This window comes from Ceratotherium simum, chromosome 15, assembly GCF_057802395.1.
Source record: "Ceratotherium simum simum isolate JZ-2026a chromosome 15, ASM5780239v1, whole genome shotgun sequence".
NCBI lineage: Eukaryota > Metazoa > Chordata > Mammalia > Perissodactyla > Rhinocerotidae > Ceratotherium > Ceratotherium simum.
The window spans coordinates 26,344,255-26,370,954 of NC_141914.1; the positions used below are offsets into that span (position 1 = coordinate 26,344,255).

General features: G+C 35.3%; 1 protein-coding gene across 6 annotated transcripts in view; it reads right to left on the bottom strand.

Moving 5' to 3' along the window:
- ZNF148 (zinc finger protein 148) overlaps window positions 1-26,700 on the bottom strand; it is a 122,582-nt gene that overhangs the window by 59,835 nt on the left and 36,047 nt on the right. For 5 of the 6 annotated variants that reach the window (XM_087439735.1, XM_087439739.1, XM_004424510.3 and 2 more), the window contains 2 exons: window positions 21,843-21,978; window positions 11,183-11,531 (listed from right to left, as the gene is read on the bottom strand). In XM_087439735.1, the coding sequence (XP_087295861.1) occupies window positions 11,183-11,515 (333 nt within the window). In that variant the 5' untranslated portion in view covers window positions 11,516-11,531; window positions 21,843-21,978. The remainder of the gene's footprint in view (window positions 1-11,182; window positions 11,532-21,842; window positions 21,979-26,700) is intronic. The other variant, XM_087439740.1, reaches the window with a different exon arrangement.

Here is a 26,700-nt window from a genome sequence, read left to right on the forward strand (position 1 = left end):
AATAAATCTGTTTCTGAAAATGATATCCAAAGGGTGTACTAAAGTAAAAAGTATTTGTTTGTTTTTTTTTTTTTTTTTAAGATTTTATTTTTATTTATTTTTTCCCCCCAAAGCCCCAGTAGATAGTTGTGTGTCATAGCTGCACATCCTTCTAGTTGCTGTATGTGGGACGCGGCCTCAGCATGGCCGGAGAAGCAGCACGTCGGTGCGAGCCCGGGATCCGAACCCGGGTCGCCAGCAGTGGAGCGCGCTCACTCAACCACTAAGCCACGGGGCCGGCCCGGAGTAAAAAGTATTTGAATGGGGGAAAAAAAGCATCTCTTAAAGCATACAGCCCCAATAAAAGCCAATACAATCACCTCAAAAGACAAGGACCCAACAGCCAATGAACAAAACAAAACCACCTCCGAATCGCTCAAATGAAGCTTAAAACAAATGCAGTGGTAATAAGAATTGGCTACAACCAATAAATGACTTTGTTGAAAAAGCATACAATGTAATGGGGATAACAAGTTGGAAGTTAGCCAAAAAGAGAGGATGAACCATATTCTACCAATGACTATTTAAGCAAATAAATACAAAGGCAAACAGGTCTGTCATCTTCAAAGATGATTGTGAAAGATCATTTGTCACCAATAAATGCAATCCAATTCTGCAATTAAACCAGAGTACAAAATATGAGGTAAAAATAGTATCTTAAAATCATTGAAATGGGTAAAATGATTCCTTTTTTTCTTTTTTTTTTAAATAGAAGGAAAAAAGTCATCCACTGTTTAAGATACATACTCAAATTCTTAGCATCAGAATATTAGGTTTTTATTGACTGGAGAAAGAGGTATTTGAGAAAACATCTAAATAGTCCTCCTTAAACTAATGCCAAGATTTAAGGAAACCTAAAAACTAAAAAACAAAACAGGGGTCTTCTAACCACAGCCAAATACATTTGGAGTTTCCTAGGCCATTAAACAAAATAATCACAAATACAAAATGCATAAAAGTACACCTACAATTTTATTCATGCTGTTTTATAGCACAGAAAATGCGTGACTAAAACAAAATGCTACACAAATGCTAAAGTGTATTTTTTCAGGAGTTATAAATACCTGAAATACTTTACAATTTATTATATCATTATATGACTAGAGCATGATTTTTTATAGCTCCTAATTTATAAAATCCTTTCGCTCAAGTGATACAATCCAATAATTTTCTAGAAAACAAATGTGGCATATACCACTATGAATTACAATTTGTTCTATCTTGTCAACACAGATATGTCTTTACTCTTCAAAACATGCTTACCATCAAAGCGGAAAAATAAAGACCATAGAGAGTTATGACTTCCCAATTCTTCTTGAATGGATATAAGAATAAAATGGATAAACCAAGTACTTTTTTTCAAATTTCTGAAATAAATTTAGTTTCCGAGTTGAGAAGCTTTCTCACACAGCAGTAGCCAATAAAACTTAGTGCAATGATGGAAAGGTTCTTTATCTATGCTGTCCAATACAGAAGCCACTAACCATGTGTGGCTATCAAGCACTTGAAATGTGGCAAATGAGACTGAGGAACTGAAATATTAATTTTATTTAACTTTAATTCAAATTTCTAACATATTAGAAAACAAAATTCTAACGAGTAAACTACAGACATTCAAAAGCTGGCCTGTATGGGCCGGCCCCGTGGCTTAGCAGTTAAGTGCGTGCGATCCGCTACTGGTGGCCCGGGGTTCACATCCCGGGCGCGCACCGACGCACTGCTTCTCCGGCCATGCTGAGGCCGCGTCCCACATACAGCAACTAGAAGGATGTGCAACTATGACATACAACTATCTACTGGGGCTTTGGGGGAAAAAAAAGGAGGAGGACTGGCAATAGATGTTAGCTCAGAGCCAGTCTTCCTCAGCAAAAAGAGGAGGATTAGCACGGATGTTAGCTCAGGGCTGATCTTCCTCATAAAAAAAAAAAAAAAAAGCTGGCCTGTAGATTGCTGTTGAAAATGTACGGCCACTGAGTTGACTTTGGATGACTGATTTAGAGTAGTAAGGTCAAGATAAACCCCAAAAATTAGCAGTTATCACAAATGAAGAACTTTTACTTCAACTGTCACAAAACACTAGGGAGTTTACATAGGCTACAGAACCTAAACTATTATTAACAATTTAAAAAAACTCACAACCCAACCTTTTGTTTTGAATTACCAAAAAAAGTTAATACGAAACAAAGTTCTTCGTGACCTCCAAGTAAATGAGCAAATAAAAGAAGAAAACCATTAGTATATTCAATATCTGTTTTTAAAAGGGTTTAAACACAAGTCTAGAAAGGATGCAAGGCCTGGTAACGTAAGTTTTCACACTTTTGGGGACCTGGATCATACTGTTCTAGATCAATGTGCTCTCTCTAATTCAAAAATGTATATTCACGATCCCAAGACCTGCCCTTCATCACTCTGCTTTATCAGCAGGAATGCATAAGTAAGAAGTAAGGGATATAATTTCTCATGTCTGTTATGTTCTACTATTAAGCAATGTTACACAAATCCTAAATTCTGTCCATTTGGTATATAGTATGAGACAACTTTTCATTGATTCATTTCCAGAATGGACTCAAATTTATTATTATCTATTAGGAGTACCATGACTCAATTATGGATTATCCATAAATATGGACTATCAAGCAGATATTTAAGAAGGATTAGAAGAACAAGAAGTTGAGAAAAGTTCAAAATATGCTGGCAAGTGAAAAGAACAGATAAAAAGCAACACTATCTGATGCATGGTACGCATATCAAAAAAGCATAGAAGTACATATACCAAAATGTTAGGCGTGATTATATCTAGTGGCATGGGTATGAGAGGGTGTTTATCCTGGAGATATATACAACTATGTTCACACAAAAACCTAGAGATGAATATGCATAGCAGCTTTATTTGTAATTGCTAAAACATGGGAACAATTAAAATGTCCCCCATAAGTGAATGGTTAAACTGTGGTACATCCACACCATAGAATACCACTCTATAATAAAAAGGATCAAACTATTGATACACACAACTCGAATGGCTCTCAAGGGCATTATGTTAAGTGGAAAAAGTCAATCTCAAAAAGTCATATACTATACATCTCCACTGACGGAGCATTCTCAAAATGACAGTTACAGAGATGGAAAATAGATTAGGGGTACGAGAGCCAGGGGCTAGGATGGGGGGGGAAGGTGTGACAACAAAGGGTTAGCACCAGAGAGATCTTTGTTATGATGGATTAGTTCTGCATCTTGATTGTGGTGGTGGTTACACACATCTACATGTGTGATAAAGTATATAACATTGGACATATTGTAGCAATGTCAATTTCCTGACTTTGAGATTGCTCTATAGTTATATAAAATGTAACCACTGGTGGAAACTGGGTGAAGGGTACGTGGGACCTCTCTGTACTATTTTTGCAACTTCCTGTGAATCCACATAATTTTTAAACTAAAAAAAGGTAAAAGGATAAATCTCGTCCCTTCCCCTTCCGGTTCCTCCCTATCCACTTATTCTCCATGAACCATTCACTCCTAGAGCTATAAGGTGGAGCAAAACAAGGTATCAGATCCCAGACAGAATGAAGACTGGCATCTGCATGGGAGGGCTGCCCAAAGCAAGATGTCCGAGTGTAAGCAGGGTGAGGAGGTTCTCCACATAGAAGGGCAGCTCAGCATGAGGTGTCGGAGCCCAAGCAGCATAAGGAAGGGTCTATGTTGTGGGAGGAGGGCAGCCCGGAGCAAGGGGCAAGAAGCTAAGTGGGGTGAAGAAGGTTTCAAAGAGTGGGTGTGGACCAGCATGGTGGATAAGGAGGGCTCCATGTGTTGATGAGGGCCAGTACACCTTATCAAACCACATGCAGGGGAAGGAAGGCATCCATGCAGGGGACAGAGAGTGGCATGCACTGCCATGGAGTACAGAAACCTGGGTAGAGTGAAGACGGCATCCGTCTGGGAAGGGGGTGGCATTGAAGGAAAAATGGTTACACATGGGAGGTGGGGGTGGAGGGTCTGATCAAGTAAGTAAATATATTAAGGATAACAGAAGCCAAGTTTCTCACTGTCTAAGAAGGGAGTTATAAGCTGTGGGAGGGAGAAAACTAAGATGTACTCTGGTAATGGACTGTAACTAGAGGTATCAGTGTGAACTCATGGTTTTCAATATTGATAGATACAGAGATAGTTATAGATGTAAATGTGCATACATATATACATACAAATATATATAATTATACACATATATATATTCTCTGGCTTTGCCCACTGACAGGCCTGGGAGCAGCTATACCCCAACAGCAATGAGCAGCACACTGAGCACCCAGATCTTGGTTTCTAAATACCATTCTCCACTAAAATGAACTAGGGTTCCTTAGAGAAATGGCTGATTCCAGGGTTGAGGCAGGAAAAAGATAAGATAAGCTGAGAACATCTCATGACAGAAGGCAAGAAAGTGCTCAAAGATTGAAGGGACATGTCAAAAGAACATAGAAGCCAGCTTGCAGAGGCTTCAATTGGCCAAATCTTAAACCAACCATTAAAATATTCTTAGTAATAGATTTTAACCCAGTGAATAAAATAAAACTCCTAAGTCCATATTGATACAAATTAATTAATAAATTAAAAAGTGTGATGAGGACTGAGATTAACTTTACAGTGGCAAAACCTGGGAGACATCACCTTAATCAACTGATCAAAGTGAACCATCATCAGAATGGGGCAAATCATGCGCCACAGTTGGTATGCAATGGGGAGAGAACACAGCATCACTTTTTGCAATATCCCTGCCAAAGATAACTTAAATCTCATTAAGAGGAAAAATCAGATAAACCCAAACTGAGGGACATTTTACAAAGTAAATGGTCTCTAACTTTCAAGTATTAGGATTATACAATTTTAAAAGCGTGGAACTAACCCAGACTAAAGAAAACTAAAGAGACATGACAATTAATGCAACATATAAGTCTGAACTAGGTCTTTCTGAAAACAAACTTGAACTGTTAGAGAACAAGTAGACCACTAAGGATATAAAAGAGTTGAAGAACACAACCAGCCAACTGGACTTAACTGACATTTACAAAATAACCCACCCAACAACAGCCAGAACACATTCTTTTCAAGTGAATATAGAACTTTCACCAACTAATCATTTTTTGGGCCCTAAAATAAGTCTCAACAAATTTAAAAGGACTAAAATCACACAATGTACATTCTCTAATTACAATGATTAAATATCAATGACAAAAAGATACCTGGAAAATTTCAAAATATTCAGAAATTAAACAAAACACTTCTAATTAATTCACAGGTCAAAAAGAAATTACAAAGGATTAAGGTAAGTTTGGAGCTTCAAATGCTTACATTAAAAATGAAGAAAGGTCTAAAACAATCATCTATCTAAACCTTCTACTTTAAAAAGCTAGGAAAAGGGCCGGCCCTGTGGCTTGGTGGTTAAGTGCGCGCGCTGCGATGCTGGCGGCCCGGGTTCGGATCCCGGGTGCGCATCGAGGCACCACTTCTCTGTCCATCCTGAGGCCGAGTCCCACATACAGCAACTAGAAGGGTGTGCAGCTGTGACATACAACTATCTACTGGGGCTTTGGGGACAAAAAATAAAAAATAAATAAAATCTTTAAAAAAAAAAAAATAATAAAATAAAATAAAAAGCTAGGAAAAGAAGGGCTAATTAAAAACAAGTAAACAGAAGGAAAGAAATAACCGAAAGTAAAGATGAATGAAATTTTAAAAGAATAGTGAAAATCAACAAACCAAAACTTGATTATTTGAAAAGACCAGTAAAATTGATAAATCTCTATCCAGACTAATCAAGAAAAAGACACTATTTCTGATAGTGGTACTTATCAGAAATGAGAAAGAAGAAATCATTATAGATTCTTTACACAATAAAAGAATAGGAAAATATTATGAAAAATTTTGTTCAATTAAACAATTAAGAAGAAATGGACAAATTCCTTGAAAAATACAATTTATCAAAACTGATTCAAGAAAAAATTTAAAATCTGAGTAGCCTTACAAATTTAAAAAAATTAAATTTGGAATTAAAAACTTTCCCACAAAGAAAACTCAAGGTAGAAATAATACCAATCTTACACAAACTTTTTCAGAAAATAGAGGAAGAAATACTTCCTAACCCATTTATAATGAGGCTAGTATTCCTAAAACAAAGATATTGCAAGAAAACTAACATCCTTCATAAACATATACATAAAAATTCTTTCTAAAAATTAGTAAACTGAATCCAACAACATATAAAAAGGATGACATAGCATGATCAAGTGCAGTTTATCCCAGGAACGCAAGGTTGGTTTAACATTTGAAAATCAATCAATGTAATTCACTATATTAAGATAATAAGGGGGGAAAAATGACATGATCATTTAATAGATGCAGAAAAAGCATTTGATGAAGTTATACATCCATTCATAGTTAAAAAAAAATCTTTGCAAACTAGAAAGAAAACTCTTCAACCTAATAAAAATTATCTATAAAAAAACCTACAGCTAAAATAATTCTAAATGGTGAAAAACTGAATACAGTCCCCTAAAGATCAGGAACAAGGCAAAGAAGTCTACTGTTACCACTTCTATTCACCATTGTACTGGAGGCCTTAGTGCAATACGGAAGGAAAAAGAAGTAAAAGACATATAGATTGGAAAGGAAGATGTAAAATGTATGGACAATATGATCAGACAATATGACCACGAATAAACCTAAAGAATCTACAAAATAACTACTAGAACTAATAAGTACACGAAACAAGAACACAGGAAACACAGTCAATGTAAAAAGAAGCAACTGCATTTCTACATACCAGTCATGCAAAATTAGACACTGAAATTCTTCAAAATATCATTTACAACTGCATCCAAAACATGAAATACCTAAGAGTAAATTTAACAAAATATGTCCAATAACTCTACACTAAAAACTACAGAACAATGCTAAGATAAATTAAAGAAAACCTAAATAAATTCATGGATTGAAAGCCACTACTGTTTAGATGTTGATTTTCATCAAGTCAATATACAGAATCAGTACAATCCCAATCAAAATCCAGCTGTTTCTTTTTATAGAAACTGAAAGGCTGATTCTATATTTTATATGAAAATACAAACGACCTAGAATAGTCACAACAGTCTTGCAAAAGAATAACAAAATTGGAGGACTTATACTACCTGATTTCAAGATTTACTATAACAGACACAGCAATCAAGATACTGTGATACTAGTGCAAAGACAGAGACTAGATCAAACAAAATGAAAACACAAGAAAAACGATTTAACTTCTATAAAAATGTACCCAAAAGAAATGAAAAAAGGCTTGTACAAGAATGTTCATAGCAGCTTTACTCACAATGGTTGAAAACTAGAGATAACATATTAATCATAAAAGGGGAAATGAATAAACAAATTTTAGGATAATAAAACAATAGAATATTAATCAACAATGAAATGGAATGAACTACTTACTGATACACCCAACCAGCATGGATAAACTGCAAAAACATCATGCTGAGCAAAAGAAGCCAGACACAAGAGCTATATATGATTCCAATTACGTGAAGTTCTCAAGGGACAACACTAATCTATGATGGGGGGAAAAAAAATCAGAACAACTGTTGTGGAGGGGATTGACCGGAAAGAAACACAAAGAAACTTTTTAGGATGATGGAAATATTCTGTATTTTGATGGGCTGTGGGTTATACAAGTTTACGCAGTTGTCAAAACTCTGAAATATAAGCTTAGGATTTGAGAGCATTTCACTTTAAACTTTTCCTAAATTAAAAAAAAACGTATTTTCACTCAAAAAATATTTGATTGCCTACTACATATAGTCCAGATATTGAGAACACAAAGTTAAAAGGCAAGATCCAGAAAAGAAACTTTATAGTCTTACAAGCAAAGAAATGCAAAATCAGTTAGTTACCACAATGAAAATTACACAAAAGAGAAAAGCTTTTAAGCAGAGAAGTGAAAACCAGTAGATTTCCAACAAAGAATATTATAGGTATATACATGTACAGAAGTAATAGAAAAAAGCATAGTGAACCTGAGCAACTAAAGTAATTTGATATGCTTAAAGTATGAAGCAGGAAGAGGGGCTTCAACTATTTTGTAAGGGGTTGGATATGAAGAGACCTGATTATGAAGGCTCTTTCAGCCCATGGAGAAGCACACATTTTAGTTGTCTGGCAACAAGGAACCTCTGAAAAAGTTTTAGCAGGGAAGTGAGAAGTATAAATCTCGTTTTGGAAAGATCATTATAGAAACTATCTCAAATATAGATTGGACAAGGCTCACTACAGTCAGTCCAATAAAAAGGCTATTACAATCTACAGACTGCTTCATCCAACAACAGTAGAACACACATTCTTCTCAAGCTCACATGGAGCATTGACTAAGACAGACCACATTCAGGGCCATAAAACACACCTTAACAAATTTAAAAGAATAGAAATCATACAATAGGGCCGGCCCCGTGGCTTGGCGGTTAAGTGCGTGCGCTCCGCTGCCGGCGGCCCGGGTTCGGATCCCGGGTGCGCACCGAGGCACCACTCCTCCAGCCATGCTGAGGCCGCGTCCCACATACAGCAACTGGAAGGATGTGCAGCTATGACAGACAACTATGTACTGGGGCTTTGGGGGAAAAATGAATAAATAAAATCTTTAAAAAAAAAAAAAAAAAAAAAAAAAAAAAGAAATCATACAATATATGCTTTCAGACGACGATGAAATTAAACTAGAAATCAATAACAGAAAAATAGCTGGAAAATCCCAAAATACTTGGAGACTAAACGGTACACTTCTAAATAACACATGGATCAAAGAAGAAATCTCAAGAGAAATTAAAAGATATATTGAACTAAACGAAAATAAAAATATAACTTATCAAAATTTGCGGGACACAGCAAAAGCAGTGTGTAGAGGGAAATTTATAGCAATGAATGCATATATTAGAAAAGAAAGATCTAAAATCAATCATCTAAACTTCCACCTTAGAAAACTAGGAAAAAAAGAACAAACTAAATCCAAAATAACAGGGGCCGGCCCCGTGGCTTAGCGGTTAAGTGCGCGCGCTCCGCTGCTGGCAGCCCGGGTTCGGATCCCAGGCACGCACTGACGCACCGCTTCTCTGGCCATGCTGAGGCCACGTCCCACGTACAGCAACTAGAAGGATGTGCAGCTATGACATACAACTATCTACTGGGGCTTTGGGGGAAATAAATAAATAAATAAAATCTTAAAAAATAAATAAATAAGAAAAGAAAAGAAATTATAAAAATTAGAGCAGAAATCAATGAAACTGAAAACTGGAAATCAATACAGAAAATCAAAAGCTGGTTCTTTTAAAGTATCAATAAAATTAGCAAGCCTCTACTGGGTGGAGGGGAAAATGGAGAATTGTTGGTCAATGGGTACAGAGATTCAGTTTACAAGATGAAACAGTTCTAGAGATCTGTTGTACCACAATGTAAATATAGTTAACACTACTGAACTGTACGCTTAAAAATGTTAAGATGGTATAAAAAAAAGGTGGGGCAGCAAGCCTCCAGTCAGGCTAAGAAACAGGGAGAAAAGACATAAATTATTAATATCAGAAATGAAAGTAGGGACATCACTACAGATCCCATGGGCATTAAAAGGATAATAAAGGAATACTATGAACAACTCTATGCCCACAAATTTGATTACCTATATGACATGGACCAATTCCTTGGAAGACACAATCTGCCAAAACTCTCACAAGAAGAAATAGACAATCTAAATAGGCCTATATCTATTAAAGAAATTGAATCAGTAATTAATAACCTTCCAAAAGAGAAATACAAGGCCATATGGATTCACTGGTGAATTCTACCAAATATTTAAGGAAGAAATTATACCAATTCTCTACAAACTCTTCCAGAAAACAGAAGCAGAGGGAGTACTTCTAACTCATTCTATGAGGTCAGGATTACTCTAATATCAAAATCAGACAAAGATATTATGAGAAAAGAAAACTAGACCACTATACCTCATGAACATAGATGCAAAAACCCTCAACAAAGTATTAGCAAAGTGAATGCAACAATGTATAAAAAGAATTATATATCGGTAGGCAAGGCTGGTTCAACATTCAGAAATCAGTTAACAGAATCCATCACATCTACAGGCTAAAAAACAAGGCTACTGCAATGGCTAGGTAAAAGCTGGTGAGCACATGTATTAGAACACAACTATAAGCAGTTACTCATTCATTCACACCACGCGTCAACACCAGGGATATAATGGCAAGTAAGACAAAATTTACGCTCTCATAGAGCCTACAATTTATCAGAGAGACAGACATTGAACAAGTAATCACAAGTCTATTGTAAGGACTCAACCTAGACTGGACAGAAGTGGCAGGCTTACAATCATGAGGCACTAACTAGGTTAAAAAACAGGGAGTGGGTATGGCTGAGGAGAATATTACAAGCAGGATATATGAAGGTCCTGAAGCAAAAGAAAAAGTACAGTATATTAGATGTACTGAAAGGAACTCAGGTTTAATACCACAGAAAGAATAGAAGAGGATTACACAATGGTTGTGGTTTTGCTGGTCATCAGGTAAAAATAAAAATACAAGAAGCCAAAAAAGTTATAGGTGCCTACAAAAGACTACCTCAGGTGATGAACCATGATGTCTAGGGTAAATAGGAAAGACTAAACGGCTGATATTACTCTAGAAAGATAGTGAAAAAAATTAAGAAGGCAGGAATTGCCAAGAGTTACAGAATCTGAAGGAAAAACTCTGGAACGTATGATCTTTTTCCAGTTATGCTCAAGATTCAATCTTTCTACTCTTTACGGAGAAACTCAGAAATTAAAACATCTTTAAAACTTAAGCACTTACAATTTAACACACAGTAATCCTGACAGAGAAATAAATGTTATCCTGGAAAAGATAAGTTTCTAAAATGTATGTAATGCAAAAACTTAATTTTGCCTTTTCAAATACGATTTCTGTCAATATTTAGTATATCTATTTAAGAACACCCATTAGAACTATTTAGCCTTTAAACATTTTCTGAAATTTCTTCAATGACTTGTAGTATTACTTAAAATTAATTACATTTCTAACTATAAATTTAATATCTTTATAAAGGAATTACTTACAGGGACATTAAGTGCATACTGCAGTCCTTGAGGAAGTCTTTCATGTGTTTCCATCTGCTCTTCATCATTTTTCACTGTCTCCTCATGGACCATGAGTTCATCATGTGATATCATATCCTGTTGTCTCATTTCGCTTTCTTGTAACACTTCATCTGCAGCGAGGATCTCCTGGTGAGGCATACTCCGATCCTGAAGTACTGACTCCTGCAGTTCCCCAGACACGGCAGACTGGCCAGACACTCCACCCATTACAACCATTGCCCTGGAAGACTGCATTTCGTCTATGCCGCCACATTTAAGAAATAATCCTTCCAGTTTGTCGTCAATGTTCATGCTTAAGTATAACTGCCTAGAAAGACCAAGTTTGGCAACAAAGCACAATAAATTAGTTTTATGTCTACTTGACATTTTTTTAAATTTCAAATTACAAAAGGTATACACTTTAATAGAAAATTTTTATTCATGTAATTCAGGATTGCCTCCAATTTAAAAATTACCAAGATAAGTTTCCAAAGGCTGGTAGAGTAAAACACAAATTTTCATTTTTGACATCAAGACATAAAGTTCCAATCTATTTCATTATGCAAAATGAGCCTGACATAAAGCATATTGGGGGAAAGTATTCATAACACCAAAGGATCCATATCCTTTAATATATTAAAATTTAATAGAAATAAAAAGAGATGCATTAAGAAATAAACTGACAGGGCCAGCCCCGTGGCTTAGCGGTTAAGTGTACATGCTCCGCTGCCGGCGGCCCGGGTTCGGATCCCAGGCGCGCACCGACGCACCGCTTCTCCGGCCATGCTGAGGCCGCGTCCCGCATACAGCAACTAGAAGGATGTGCAGCTATGACATACAACTATCTACTGGGGCTTTGGGGGTAAAATAAATAAATAAATAAAATCTTAAAAAAAAAAAAAAAAAAGAAAGAAACTGACAGAAGATTATCAGGTATATCATAAAGAAAACTTAGAAACAGTCACTAAATATATAAAATAATAGCCACTTACAGTAGTAATCAAAGAAATATACATTAAAACAGAGGTACCATATTTCACCCACCAAACTGGTAATGACTCTTCAAAAAATTCATCCAATGTTGAGATAGCCAAAAAAATAAAAAAACAAAAGACACTCTACTGACAGTGGGAGTATAAATTAGTTCAACTATTTCCAAAGGTAATTTGGTACTACGTATCAAAAGCCATAAAAATGCACATATTCTTTGAACCAGTGATTATACTTTTAGGAACCCACCCTGATGAAATCAGAAATGCACACAAAGATATACATGGAAAATCACTATAGTGGTGTTTACAATAGTGAAAAACTGGAAATAAACTATGCATTCAACACGAGGAAACTGGTTAAAATATATTCATACATATTTTTTAAAATTAGACTGTAGTATGGTTACACAACTCAATAAATTTACTAAAAATCACTGAATTACTGTACACTTAGGTGAATTTTATTGTATGTAAATTATATCTCAATAGAGTTTTTCTTAAAAATAAAATCAGAATAATGGCTACTCTTGAGGGGGACAGGCGGCAGGAAAAAGGGAGTGTCTGGGAGCTGGCAATGTTTTTTCTTGAGTTAAACACTGATTCCACAGGTGTGCTCACTTTGTAAAAGGTCAAGATGTGCACCTGTGATATGTGCACACTTCTATCACCTACTATACTTCAATAAAAAGTTAAAGTCTGCTGAAACTCAAAAAAAATCCATATAGTCCTGAAAATATTCTTGAAAAATATTTGAAAATTTGGGGAAATATCCCAATATATTAACAGAAATATCTGAGTGTGTGTGTTTGAATGTACAAAGGTTTATCTAAAATGCTAACAATATTAACATTAGCACTGGGTGGTGAAATTACCAGGTTTTTTTCATATTTATATTTATCTCTAATTTGAAACTTTCTATAATAAAACATTTTTTTACAAATGTTTTCAAATTTGTTAAAATGACATAAAACTAATATTTTCATTACTAATATATTCTCAAGTAGTTGCACATGATTAAATAAATTCAATACGTCATGAAAAGAACTAGCCACTATTAAATAATTACATTATTTTATTTTCTCCATTATTCTAGAAATGACAGACAATATTAAATCTGCCCTTCTAACTTTGGTTGCTGTAAATTCATATTCCATTGCATTACTCTAGGAACTAACATAACAAAAATCATGAAATTCAAAGAAACCATCTCAAAGAAGGTCAAAGCGTTGGTACAAAATTTGTTTTTAAAAACCAACTGCTATTATCAGACTGTGTGAAATAAACATATATACACTACCCAACATGAAGAGCCCACAGTTATAGTAAATGCATTAACTATGTTTCAGTTTAGTCATCTCTGTCCCAAATCACTCAGGTAGGTAATGGTTACTACCTTGATCATAGCTTTCAGAGGTAAAATAAATGATCAGTTAAATTCAAACACACTACTGAAATCTAAATACTCTTTCATTTACTAACATTATCATCTAGGGAGAAATCTTTATTTAAATGAACAGCTCAAAAAACAGCCATATAAACAGCAAAATAAACAAAATAAAATACAGTTCATACTTGCTAATCTGGTCTTCCCTGATTGTCTTCAAATATTCTATTTATCACATTTCTTTGAGAATAAACTATCCTACAACTAAGTGGAAAGTCTTTTAGGGCTACAATTTGTTTATTCTGGCCATTTCTTTGGAAATCCTTAACAAATCAATTATATTCTTCTCATCTATTTACTGTTTTCTTAAAGAACCTGGAAAGCCTCTAACTTAAAAGGGACTTACATACACACAAAGCCACCCTTTACTGCTATTCTTCAATGCTGCTATAGCTGCTATTGCCACATACGTCATTATTAAAAAAAATATATATATTGGGGGCTTTTAAAGAATGTGGAAGATGTAGAATTAAAGAATGTGGAAGATGTAGATGCAGTTATCAGAAAAACTGACCTAAGACAGAACTTAGTATTAAAAAAAAAAAAAGTAGCAGGGCCCACCCCGTGGCCGAGTGGTTAAGTTCGGCACACTCCACTTCAGTGGCCCAGGTTCAGTTCCCCAGCATGGACCTACACCACTCATCGGTGGCCATGTTGTGGTGGCAACCCATAAACAAAAAAGAGGAAGACTGGCAACGGATGTTAGCTCAGGGCCAATCCTCCTCAGCAAAGAAAGAAAAAAAGAAAAAGAAAAAAAGTAGCCAAGGTTGAAGCTGACTTGTTAACCCAACACAAGGTCTACATTTCCCTAAAGCAGGGATCCTCAACTCCAATATTTTTGATCATGTACCTAATTTATTTTTTAAAAATTTAGCATATCATAATATATGCATACTATTTAAAACTACACTCCTATAGTGTTATGTATATATTAAAACAAACATAAAAATATAATTTTTTTACTAACCTTATCCCTAACATAGGCTGAAACAATAAGTAATGAGGAAGTCGAAGTACTTCGGGGACAGAGACTATTTTGGGGAAAAAGGCAGCTTTGCATAAAGTGCCAGAGGGAGGGACTTAGAATAGGAAGAGAGCACACCACAAAATAGAGGTAGTAAATGGAAAGGAAGTGGAAATACTGTAAATGGAAGACAAACTTGACCTCTTGGATAATGTTCTTGAAACAGGCCATATACACACAAAAACGAATCTCTCTTCCTTTTTTACCTTTATGGTTTTTTATTCCTATGACCCCAAATTAAGCCATACATTTCGAGTTATTGGCTAGCCGAGAAACTGTTTTTGAGATTGTGTCCCTGAAATACCACAAAATACTAAGATACCAACACAGATTTCAAGATCCATAAACACAGCCCTGACAAGGTTTTAAGGTGAGCCTTGGAAATACCTATCAAAATGAAAACTTCATGTACCCTTGACCCAGCAACCTCACTACTAGGGATATACACAATCCTATAGGCTTATTCATAAAAATTAACAAAAGATACATGTACAAGGACGTTTCGTGCAACCCTTTAAAGCGAAAAGATTGGAAACAACCTAAGCACCCAGTGACAGACTTGTTAAATTAATTATGATTCAACCATACAATGGAATATACATAGCCATTAAAAGGAATGAGGTAGCTACGTGTGCTGGGTGAAAAGTTCTCCAAGATATATTAACAGAAAAAAATCAAGAAGAAGATACATAGACAAATAAAGTGAGCCATAGTTGTATCACACACCTCAACTGGTGTCTGGGCAGAGTAAGCTGGACAGGAAATGAAACAGGCCTCTCAAACAAAAAGTTAATTTCACCAAGACTGTGGTAAAAGGGAAAAGGACAAAGCTACACTACAAAAATGATAAAGTTAAGAAAGTACATTTTTTATTGTCCTTGAAGCTCTCTGATACGCGCTTATCATCTTTAACTCTCCTCCTTCTAACTCCTACATGGTCTCAGTCAAAGCTCTCATGGGCCTTAGTGCACATTCAAAACCCGAATACAACAAAAGGTCCCATGCTCAAAAGTTAACACACGCTACTTCCTTTCACTAATTTCAATATTTTCAGGAGGATCAGCCAAGTGCAAAAAGAGGAAACTGATGTAATCAATCCACACTAAGATGTGAATAGTTAAATGTCTCTTCCTGCTAAACCTTCAAAAAGCCAACTGCTTTTTGACCCAAATGTCTACACAATTAATGGAAATTCAGGAGTTAGGGATATTACACAGGAGAGAGGATTCCTTTAAATCATGTCACTTACATGAAAGACTGCTCTGGAAGAATTAAAGAAATATGCAAATTAATAAATGCAATTAATTTGCATTGCCAGGAGCCTCTGTCCAACTGGGGAAAAAGGAGGACTAGGTGGAATAATAAGCAATAAGCCACCCTGAGCTCCTTGTGATGACTCATTATTTTTTAAGTGAAGGGACCCTGGGCAGCTGACAAAGGGTATAAAACAGCAGAGTCATTAAGAGCAAAGACAGGATGGACAATGATGTCCTAGGGCTAATTCCACTAAAGGTGAGATAGTACTCCTTCTTCTGGAATTCAAGTTACCCAGAACAGAGATTGCTAAAAACTAGAATAGAGCAGGGAAGAGGAAGGAAGGAAGGGGCCCAGCTCCAGCCAATTTCTCCTAAATCTCCCTTTAGCAGATTACTTCAAACTGCATTCTTTTCCGCCTTCCAAGTATGATTCTCCCTTCATCTCCAACCCTCTGCCAGAGAAGCTCAAAGGTACAGCAACAGGGATATTCAGGGTGCCACAATTCTGCTTCCTGCTCCATTCAATTTCCCCTCTCCCATACACACCCCTACCCATCCTTTTCTATTGAAAAATGTTTTGGTTCAGCTGTGTAAAAGTAATCCAAATTGTAGCTGATTAAGTAATCCTTGGTCATTTAAACCTAATGGCAATGATGCATTTAAAGAGAACATAAATTATCGGCCATCACTGTCTCCTGTCTTCCAGAAAAGACAGCTGACTCTTCTTGTTGTCACCTTCAAATTGAATGCTTCTAATCAACAATTAGAAACTAAGCTTTATAGATTTGCAAGTAGAAATAGAGTAAATAAGCTCTGAGTCAGGGCTTTTAATAAAGAATTAAACACACGGGTTTTTAATACAAGTATGTGCTACAATTATTTCCTAAACTGTGGAAACTGTTAGGGCTTGTTTTCTGTTAACAAAGTTAACAGAAGCATAACACATGGACAACTTGGGCATTACTACTCATTTTTAATCAACTATAAAAGGCACTTAAAATGCTGACTGAGTTTTTTTACGGAAGTTCTATGCAATTAATGAGGAAAATATCTTTCTAAATTTATTAATAGGTTTGAGTCTGTATTATAAAGTTCAGAGATTATCATAACCTGGAGAGGAAGGACAGCTAACGTGTCAAGGATCTATTAGAGGCAAAACCCTGTGCTAGTTACATTTATATATGTTACTTCACTTAATATTTACAATAACACTCAAAACAGTTACAGTATATCCCCATTTAACAGACGAAGAAACTGGGGTTTACCCAATGTCACATAGCTAGGAGCTAAGCTGGGATTTCAAAACAGGGTCACGTGGTTTAACGCGCTTTCTATGATACCATACTACCTCCTGACTTGAAAAGGCCCTGGACACATTAAGAACTCACTGAACTCATTCTCTTCTCACCCATCAACTCTAGGGCCACCTGTCACCACTACTTGGCTTGGTAAAGCAATCCAACACTCCTTAGCTGGCTACTCCCATCTCATGGCTAGCATGGGAGAACTTCCTAACACAGAATCCCTTTTTCTCCTTCAGGAGGAATGGACACTTTCTACATTTCCTGTTCTCCCACTTCCATCTATTACTCACACCTCAGTGAATTTTTCTGCATTCTTTTTTTCACAGGTTTAACATCTACCCTCTTAATCCTTCTTTCCATTCTTTCTTCAAACCTTGAAGAACTTGAACTATATACTATGAGTCAAAACAGATTATAGTGGGCAAGCTTAGGAACCTAAACATCATTCTTTTCTATAAAAAGAATAATTTCCAACTCAAAATATTCTCCCAAATCAGCAATACCCCACCTTGTACCAGAACCCATTCAACCTATCAGGAAACTTCACTTGTAGACAGAAGAGAAGTACTCAAAGGAACCTATTCTGAAACAGATAAAAAACAAAAGCTAGATTTCACAAATTACTTCCAATCCAAAGCATTTTCAGCAAACTCCTTTTTGGCTGGAGGATGCCAGTTACATTAATTGGGATATTAACATTTCTAACCTACGTAGGAGTCAGTAAGAAACTATACCTTAAAAATATCAGCATTAGAAAAACAAATATCAATCAGCCTCAAGATCAACTGGTTAGACAAAGCAAGAGACAAAACGGTTATCAATACATATTTAACAATTTGCCATTTGTCATTCCTAAGAAGTTTTCTATTCTCTCTCATCCTTCAAAAGTATAGTTTTGGGGCCGGACCCGTGGCATAGCGGTTAAGCGCGCGCACTCCACTACTGGCAGCCCGGGTTCGGATCCTGGGTGCGCACCGACGCACCGCTTCTCCGGCCATGCTGAGGCCGTGTCCCACATGCAGCAACTAGAAGGATGTGCAACTATGACGTACAACTATCTACTGGGGCTTTGGGATTGGCAACAGATGTTAGCTCAGAGCTGGTCTTCCTCAGCAAAAAAGAGGAGGATTAGCATGGATGTTAGCTCAGGGCTGATCTTCCTCACACACACAAAAAAAGTATAGTTTTGATCTAAGCAAAAAACTGCTTCATCTCTTATTTAAAAACAAAATCTACTTCTTGTCTAGGCATATTCTACATTCAGAAAGCCCTTCGGATATACCTTTGTATAACCACCATTTTGCACCTATAACACTTATCTTATAAACTATGCTCCTTGATGATTTTTAAATTGCTACTATTTCAAAACATCCCAATAGGAGCATCATTTATAATAATGGCAACTGGACAAAATGGCCTTTCTGATTAGTGCTAGCAACAATAAAGATGCTTAATAAGAGAATTTACAGGCTAAGACCAATCATGTTATATAATAAAGATTAACTAAAGAAAAATCTGTGATCGTTTTCTAACCACAGAAAAATAATTTATAAATATTTAAGCCCAAGTTAACAGGCATTTTTATATGCCTGAAGCCCCCCTCAAACAAAGCAAAGGTAAGCAGAGTCTCCATTCCAAATACTTATCACCTAAGTCTTCTAAAACAATGTAACGGCAAGAAAACTGTGGTATTCAGAAATATTAAAACATCAAATTTATGGCAACTCAAACTGTTTGTTAAGAAACAGCTATAATTTACCTTAAAAGGGAGAAGGAAAGAGAAAAGGCAAAAAGGGTCCAAGCAAAACAGAATCCTACCTTCTGCTGGATCTAGTTGTTTCATCTATCACATTTTATGCCAATATCAACAATTCAAACATTAATATTAAAAATACTACTTCTATTACAAAACTATACTTTTCTACAGTCTTGTGTAGTAAAAGGAATATCAAAAATATTTCTTAAAACAAACTTCCCTGTACATTATGTGAACAAACATTAAACACCTAAGTTATTTTTAATATGTACTATATAGTAACTAAGACTCATTCCAGAACAGAAAAGTAACTATTTAAATCAACATTTCATTTTCCACACATTAGACAAATGCTCTCACTTTAACAGTACAAACCCTACTTGTGAAGTACAATAAAAATAAAAATGGCTTCACTGCCTTCAATGCCAAGACGACCTATAATGTCTTATAACCATTTATTAATAAACTTAAATCAAAAGGCCTAATATAAATACTGTATACAAGTACACAAATTTATCAAAACTAACTGTTATCTCAAGTCTCTTAAAAAAGGTACCAAGGTTAATATATGTTGATGTTGACATAAAATATGGTGGAAAACTGACAACTATTTTCCAACCCTTTAATAAATTCTACAATAGAAACATAATATTTGATACTTGTTTCAAAATACAGTATTTACAAAAGGACAAGAACTATAAAATGTAATGTACAATGAAATACTTTTCATCTAAAAACAACTATGTAAAGTATATAATGTCTTTGGAAATAAGTTGTTCTGATCATATCTAAACATTGAGAATAACAGGCTTTTTAGAATTAGAAGCGTCATTTAGCTTTATGAGTAGCTAAAAAAATCCTCCCACCCAAGGCCCCCACCCTTGCCTTGGAGTCTAAAATGTCAGACAAATCACTTCAACCTGGGCCGGCCCCGTGGCTTAGCGGTTAAGTGCACGCGCTCTGCTGCTGGCAGCCCGGGTTCGGATCCCAGGTGCGCACCGACGCACCGCTTCTCCGGCCATGCTGAGGCTGCGTCCCACGTACAGCAACTAGAAGGATGTGCATCAATGACATACAACTATCTACTGGGGCTTTGCGGGAAAAAAATAAATAAATAAAATTAAAAAAAAAAAAATCGCTTCAACCTAATGGCAGTGAAACAAAATGAGGAATTATCTCAAGTCAGTTTTAACTTTTAATACCTTATTCCATCTTATAATATCAAAACTAACAGTGTTTAGTCAAAAAACCACGATGGGGGCCAGCCCGTTGATGCAAGCGGTCAAGTGCAGGCGATCCACTGCAGCGGCCCAGGGTTCGCCAGTTCAGATCCCGGGCGCGCACTGATGCACTGCTTGTAGAGCCATGCTGTGGCAGCGTCCCATATAAAGTAGAGGAAGATGGGCATGGATGTTAGCTCATGGCCAATCTTCCTCAGCAAAAAGAGAAGGACTGGCATCAGATGTTAGCTCAGGGCTAATCTTCCTCATACACAAAAAAAACCATGATGACTAGTCACAAAACTAGAACTGTCTCAGAACTTGAACAAGCATAATTTCCAAAGTATTGTCCCAGGCCAAGAGTTAATATGTCTTAATAAAAATTATATTGTTAGTCTAAACCAGACAAGTGGAAAGTAAATCTGACACTAACCCTAACGTGACAGACATCTAGCTGTCCTCCCAGAATCTGTTCTCTCCTTCTTGCTCAATAATAAAATATTAAGTGAAACAGACGGCCACCTAGGTAAGACTCATTTCCCAGCCTCCCTTGCAGCCGGTTGTGGTCAGGTGACAAAGTTATAGCCACTGGTATGTGAGTAGAAGTGATATACACAACTCCCCTTAGGAAAAGGAAAGGAAAATGTTCTTCCCTTTTCCTTATTCCTAGTGGCAGACATGATGGTAACCATCTTGGACCACAAGAGAGAAGCCTCATACTAAGAATGGCAGAGCAAGACGAAGAAGCCTAGATCATGATGACTCTGGAGCCTCCATACAATCTCAAGATTGTTTACATGGACTTTTCAAATAAATATAAATATATTTCTGCCTTTTTAAGCCTCTGTCACAGTAGCCAAGTCTGTATCTAATATAAATGATTACTGAATCATCTACATGACTGCTTCCTTATATTAGTGCAGGCAAACAAACATTATGTACAAATGTACAGTAAATAGTATGTTTTTTCACATTTTAAAAATTATATACCAAACACCATTACATTTGATTAATAGGTCTAATTTTCCCACGTGAAAACAGAGTTTCCCTGGAAATTCTGCAAAATTTAATGTAGATATGTATGTGCCGATAACAGGCAAATGAAAAATGCAATACTCTACTGAGAAAAAGGGTTAGGGCCGGCCCCGTGGCTTAGCGGTTAAGTGCGTGCTCTCCGCTGCCGGCGGCCCGGGTTCGGATCCCGGGTGCGCACCGAGGCACCACTCCTCCAGCCATGCTGAGGCCGCATCCCACATACAGCAACTAGAAGGATGTGCAGCTATGACAGACAACTATGTACTGGGGCTTTGGGGGAAAAATAAATAAATAAAATCTTTAAAAAAAGAAAAAGGGTTAAAGAAGAAAACACCTTCCCATTTAAATTTCACAAGATTACGTAATAAGCTACACATATTTTTCTGCACTAAACTTAAAATCTAAAACAATATCATTATTCATCCATTTCCTTTTAACATTGTTTTCTCAAGAAAAAAATTAAATCCCAAGTTTCTTCCAGATATAAATACCAAAATATAAAGAAACTATTACACAAACTCAACATGAAATTCTAGCAGACAAAAAATGATTTCATATTTGAAAAAATTTACTTATTCATGACTATGAAAAATAAGTTTTGAAGTTACCTGAGACTAAGGTAAAAATGAAGACTTCAAGGAAGGGAATGCTGTAGAGTTGAAAAAGAAATCATGGTTGAGTTTCTACCTTTCATAGGCTTCAGAGACCCTCAATACCACCTTAATCACTCACGCCATCCAATTCCTACAAAAAAAAAAAACGGAAAACAACAAACAAAACACATTACTCATGGAGGGAAAAAATACTGTACAAATACAATATGGAGAAACTGGTATGAATAATGAAGTGATCACTCTTTGTAAATAGTAAGCTATGCCTGAATGACCCATGCAATGACTTGTTTTTAAGTCCAAAACTGGAAAAATATAATAGGGTAAGTAGTTACTGTGAAACAACCCTGGCCTTATAAAGAATAATTTGCCTAGACTGGAGTCTACAGCTTCAGAGATATGGGACATTGAAGGAAATTCAGAGGGTTACAGACCTAAAAGAAAAGGAAAACAAAGCTTAAGAAACAACTTAATAACACTATTCATATCTGCTTTGTAAAGTCTATGAAGTGAAGAGAGAAGCAAACACAATACTAGGCCTTACAAATAATAAATAGAACTAGTCACATACAGGCTGCAATCTGTACAACTAGTCATGTACAGAATGCATGTGTATTCACAACAGAAAGGATTATAGTTATAAAGTCACATTAAATACCTAGATACAGAAACATAATCATCAAGGTCATCTTTGACAGGAAAAGCTGACAAAGAGATGAGAATAATCATAGGGAGACTATGTACTATATCCAAAAAAATAAAAACAAAGAACATAAGCTATACACAAGAAGAAAACTTCCTGACAGTATTTCTGAGCATAGTAACAAACTAAAGAGTTTATGGAATTTCCTAGCATGAAGGTCTTTAAAAATACTAGACTCCTATCTAGCAAGAATAGCTTGTATATACTCCTTCACAGGAAGCTTGGAGACCAGATGATATATGAAGCATCCTATGATTTTACATCAGTTTTCACAACGGTGCAAAGGCAAGAATAGTCTTTCTCAACTAGAACAAGCTAGTAATAATTCCATCTTTGAACTTCAGAAAGTATAATACTAATTCACTTTTTAAAACATTTCAATATTGCATCCATATTTTTAAAAAATTTAAATTCTAATGGAGCTAGTCACCCCTCAGTACGCCTCCATTTCAGAATTTTCCTGGATATTCCTGCATGTCTATTTTTGCAGATAAATTTACTTATTTTTTCAACAGGATTGTATCATATATAAATAACAGTGAAATGACAACACTAACAATAACTGGGGGGGGGCGCATGTCACAATCTAGAGTTACTTCAATATATTATCTAAAATGCCCAGTTTTCAACAATTATGAGATGTACAAAAAAAGGGAAAATGTGACCTAAATTAATGAAAAATAGCAGTCACTACAAATGGTTTCTGAGTAGTCCCAGATATTTAAGCAAAGATTTTAAAACATCTATTATAAATACTTTAAAAGAAGAAAAAGAACTCATCTTTTAAATTTTTTTAATTATGAAAACAGTCAATCAACAAATAAGAGCTTCTCAATAAAGGTACAGAAATTATGTAGAAGAACCACATGGAAATTCTGAAGTTGAAGAATACAGTAACTAAAACAAAAATTTAATAGAAGAGCTCAACAGCAGATTCAAGATGGCAGAAGAAAATCAATGACCTTGAAGACAAATCAGTAGAAATTATGTGATCTGAAGAACAGAGAGAAAAAAGGTTGAAGAAAATTGAACAGAGCCTCAGAGACCAACTTACCAACATTTCTGGAGTCCCAGAAGGAGAGACAGAGAAGGAAAAAAAATTTTTTTTAATAAAATACCAGCCATAAACTTCCCAAATTTGATTTTTTTAAAAGAAATCAAATCTAGAGGTCTTAGAAGTTCAATGAATCTCAAGTAGGATAAATACAAAGAGACCCACACCTAGGCACATCATAGTCAAACTGCTGAAAGCAAACACAAGAGAAAAATCTTGCAAGCACAAAGAGTAAAATTACTCAGTATGTGTAGGAAACCACCAACATGATTAACAGCTGACTTTCAATCAGAAATAAGAGAGGCCAGAAGACGGTGGAATCACATATTCAGAGTGCTGAAAGAAAAAAGCTGTCAATCCAGAAGGCAGCAAAATTATCCCTTAAAAATGGAGGCATAATATACATAGTCTCAGATAAACAACGACTGAGAAAATTTTTTGCTAGCAGACCTGCCTAACAAAAAATACTACAGGAAGTCCATCAAGCTGAAGGGAAATGACACCAGACTCTAATATACAGGAAAAAAAAAGAGCACCAGAAATGGTAGATATGTGGGTCACACTAAAAAACTCTATATTTTTCTCATTTCCTCTCTTATCTTTAAAAGACATAAGAATGTATAAAGCAATGATTTTAACATTGTATTGATAGATTTACAGTATATATATGTAATATTTATAACAACAGTGGCACAATAGAGGAGGGAGAAAATGGAGCTATATTAGAGCCAAGTTTCTGTATTTTAGTTATATTGAGTTAGTGTTAATATTAAGCAGACTATTCAAATGCATAGTGTAAACCCTACAGCAACTACAAAGAAAATATCTTAAATTATATTTAGTTAAAAAATCAATGGAGTAATTAATATGGCACACTAAAAAATATTTAACACATAAGGAGGCAGTAAAGGAGGCACAGGGGAACAAAAACCTTAAGAGACACAGATAAAACGAATGGCAAAATGGCAGAGGTAAATCCAACCATATCCATAATTAAATGTGAATGGTCTAAGCAGTCCTATGGAAAGGCAGAGACTGTCAGATTGGACAAAAAAAACAAGATTCAACCATATGCTGTCCATAAGAGACACACTTTACATTCAAGACTGAAAGTAAAAAGAAGGGGAAAAAAGGATATACTATGGAAACAGTAACCATAAGAAAGCCAGAGTGGTTATATTAATATTAGACAAAATAGACTTTAAGACCAATATTACTGAAGACATAGAAAGATATTTCATAATGATAAAGAGTCAATAAACCAGGAATATTTTATAACAATTATAAATGTTTATGTACCTAAAACACAGCCCCAAAATAATGAAGCAATAACTAACATTATTGAAAAGAAAAACAGAAAATTTAACAATTATAGTTGGAGATGTCAATACCCAACTCTAAATAATTGATAGAATAACTAGATAGGAAATTAGAAAAGACACAGAAAACTTCAACCACACTCTATCAACCAACTAGACCTAACTGGCATATACAGAAAACTCCAGCAAACAACAGAATATATAAAGCACACGGACCAAATGCTAGGCCATAAAACAAGTCTCATAAATCTAAAAGGATTGAAGTCATACAAAGCATATTCTCTAACCATAACAGAATTAAATTAGATATCAACTAAATTTAGAAACTGAAAAATCCTCAAGTGCTTAGAAATTAAACTTCACACTTCTAAATAATATATGGGTCAAAAAATAAATTAAAAGAGAAATCAGAGAATATTTTTAACTGAATGAACACAAAAACAAACATCAAAATTTATGGGATGCAGCTAAAGCAGTACATGGAATGAAATTTTTAACTTTAAGTACATATTTGAAAAAAAGAAGAGTCTCAAATCAATAACATGAGTCTCTACCTTAATAAACCAGAAAAAGGACAAACTAAACCCAAAAGCAAGCTAAAAAAAGAGAATAATAAGGATTAGAGCAGAAATTAATGAAACAAAACAGAAAAATAGAGAAGAACTTGATTCTTTAAAAAAGATCAACAAAATTTACAAACTTTTAGGTAGACTGACCAAGAACAAAGAGAAAAAAACACAAATTACCAAAATCAGCAATGAAAGATGGGACACTATCACTGACACCAAAAACCTTACGAGAATTATAAGGGAAGGAATATTATAAACAAATTTATGCCAAGAAATTAGACAACTTCTATGAAATGGACAAATTCCTAAAAAGACATATATTATCAAAACTGACTAAACAGGAAATAGAAAAATCTAAATATAACAAATACACAAACTGAATAGTATTTTAAAATCTTCCTACAAAGACCAGGCCCAAACAGCCTCACGGATGAATTCCATCAAATATTTAAGAAAGAAATACCAATTCTTCACAAACTCCTTCACAAAACAGAGAATGACAACACATTTTACAACACAATCTATGAAGCTAGAGTTACCTTGATACCAAAGTCAGACAAACACATCACATTAAAACTACACACCAATGTCTCTCATAAACATAGATACAAAAATCCTTACAAAATATTAGCAATCTGAATCTAGCAACACATAAAATGGCCTATACACTATGACCAAGTAGGATTTATCCTACGAATGCAAAGGTAGTTTAACATCTGAAAAGCAATTAATGTAATAACATATCATATGAAGAGAATAAAGGATAAAGCCACATTGTTATCTCAATAGACACAGAAAAGAGTATTTGACAAAATTCAACACCCATTCATGATAAAAAACTCTCAACAAACCAAGACTAGAAGAGAATGTCCTGAACCTGATAAAAGGTATCAACAAAAAACCCACAACTAACATCATACTTCTTGGTTAAACACTGAATGCTTTCCTCTTGAAAATCAGGATGCCCGTTTTCACCACTTCTATTCAACATTGTACTTAAGGTTCTAGCTAGTAAAATAAAGCAGGCAAAAATAAAACAACAAAAGGCATCCAGATTAGAAAAGAAGAAACAAAACCATCTTTATTCTCTAGTGATATGATGCCGTATGTAGAAATTTCCCAATGGATCCACAAAAAGCTAAGAGAATAAACGAGTTCAGCAAGGTCACAGATATTAAATCAATAAACAAAAATCAATTTTATTTCTATA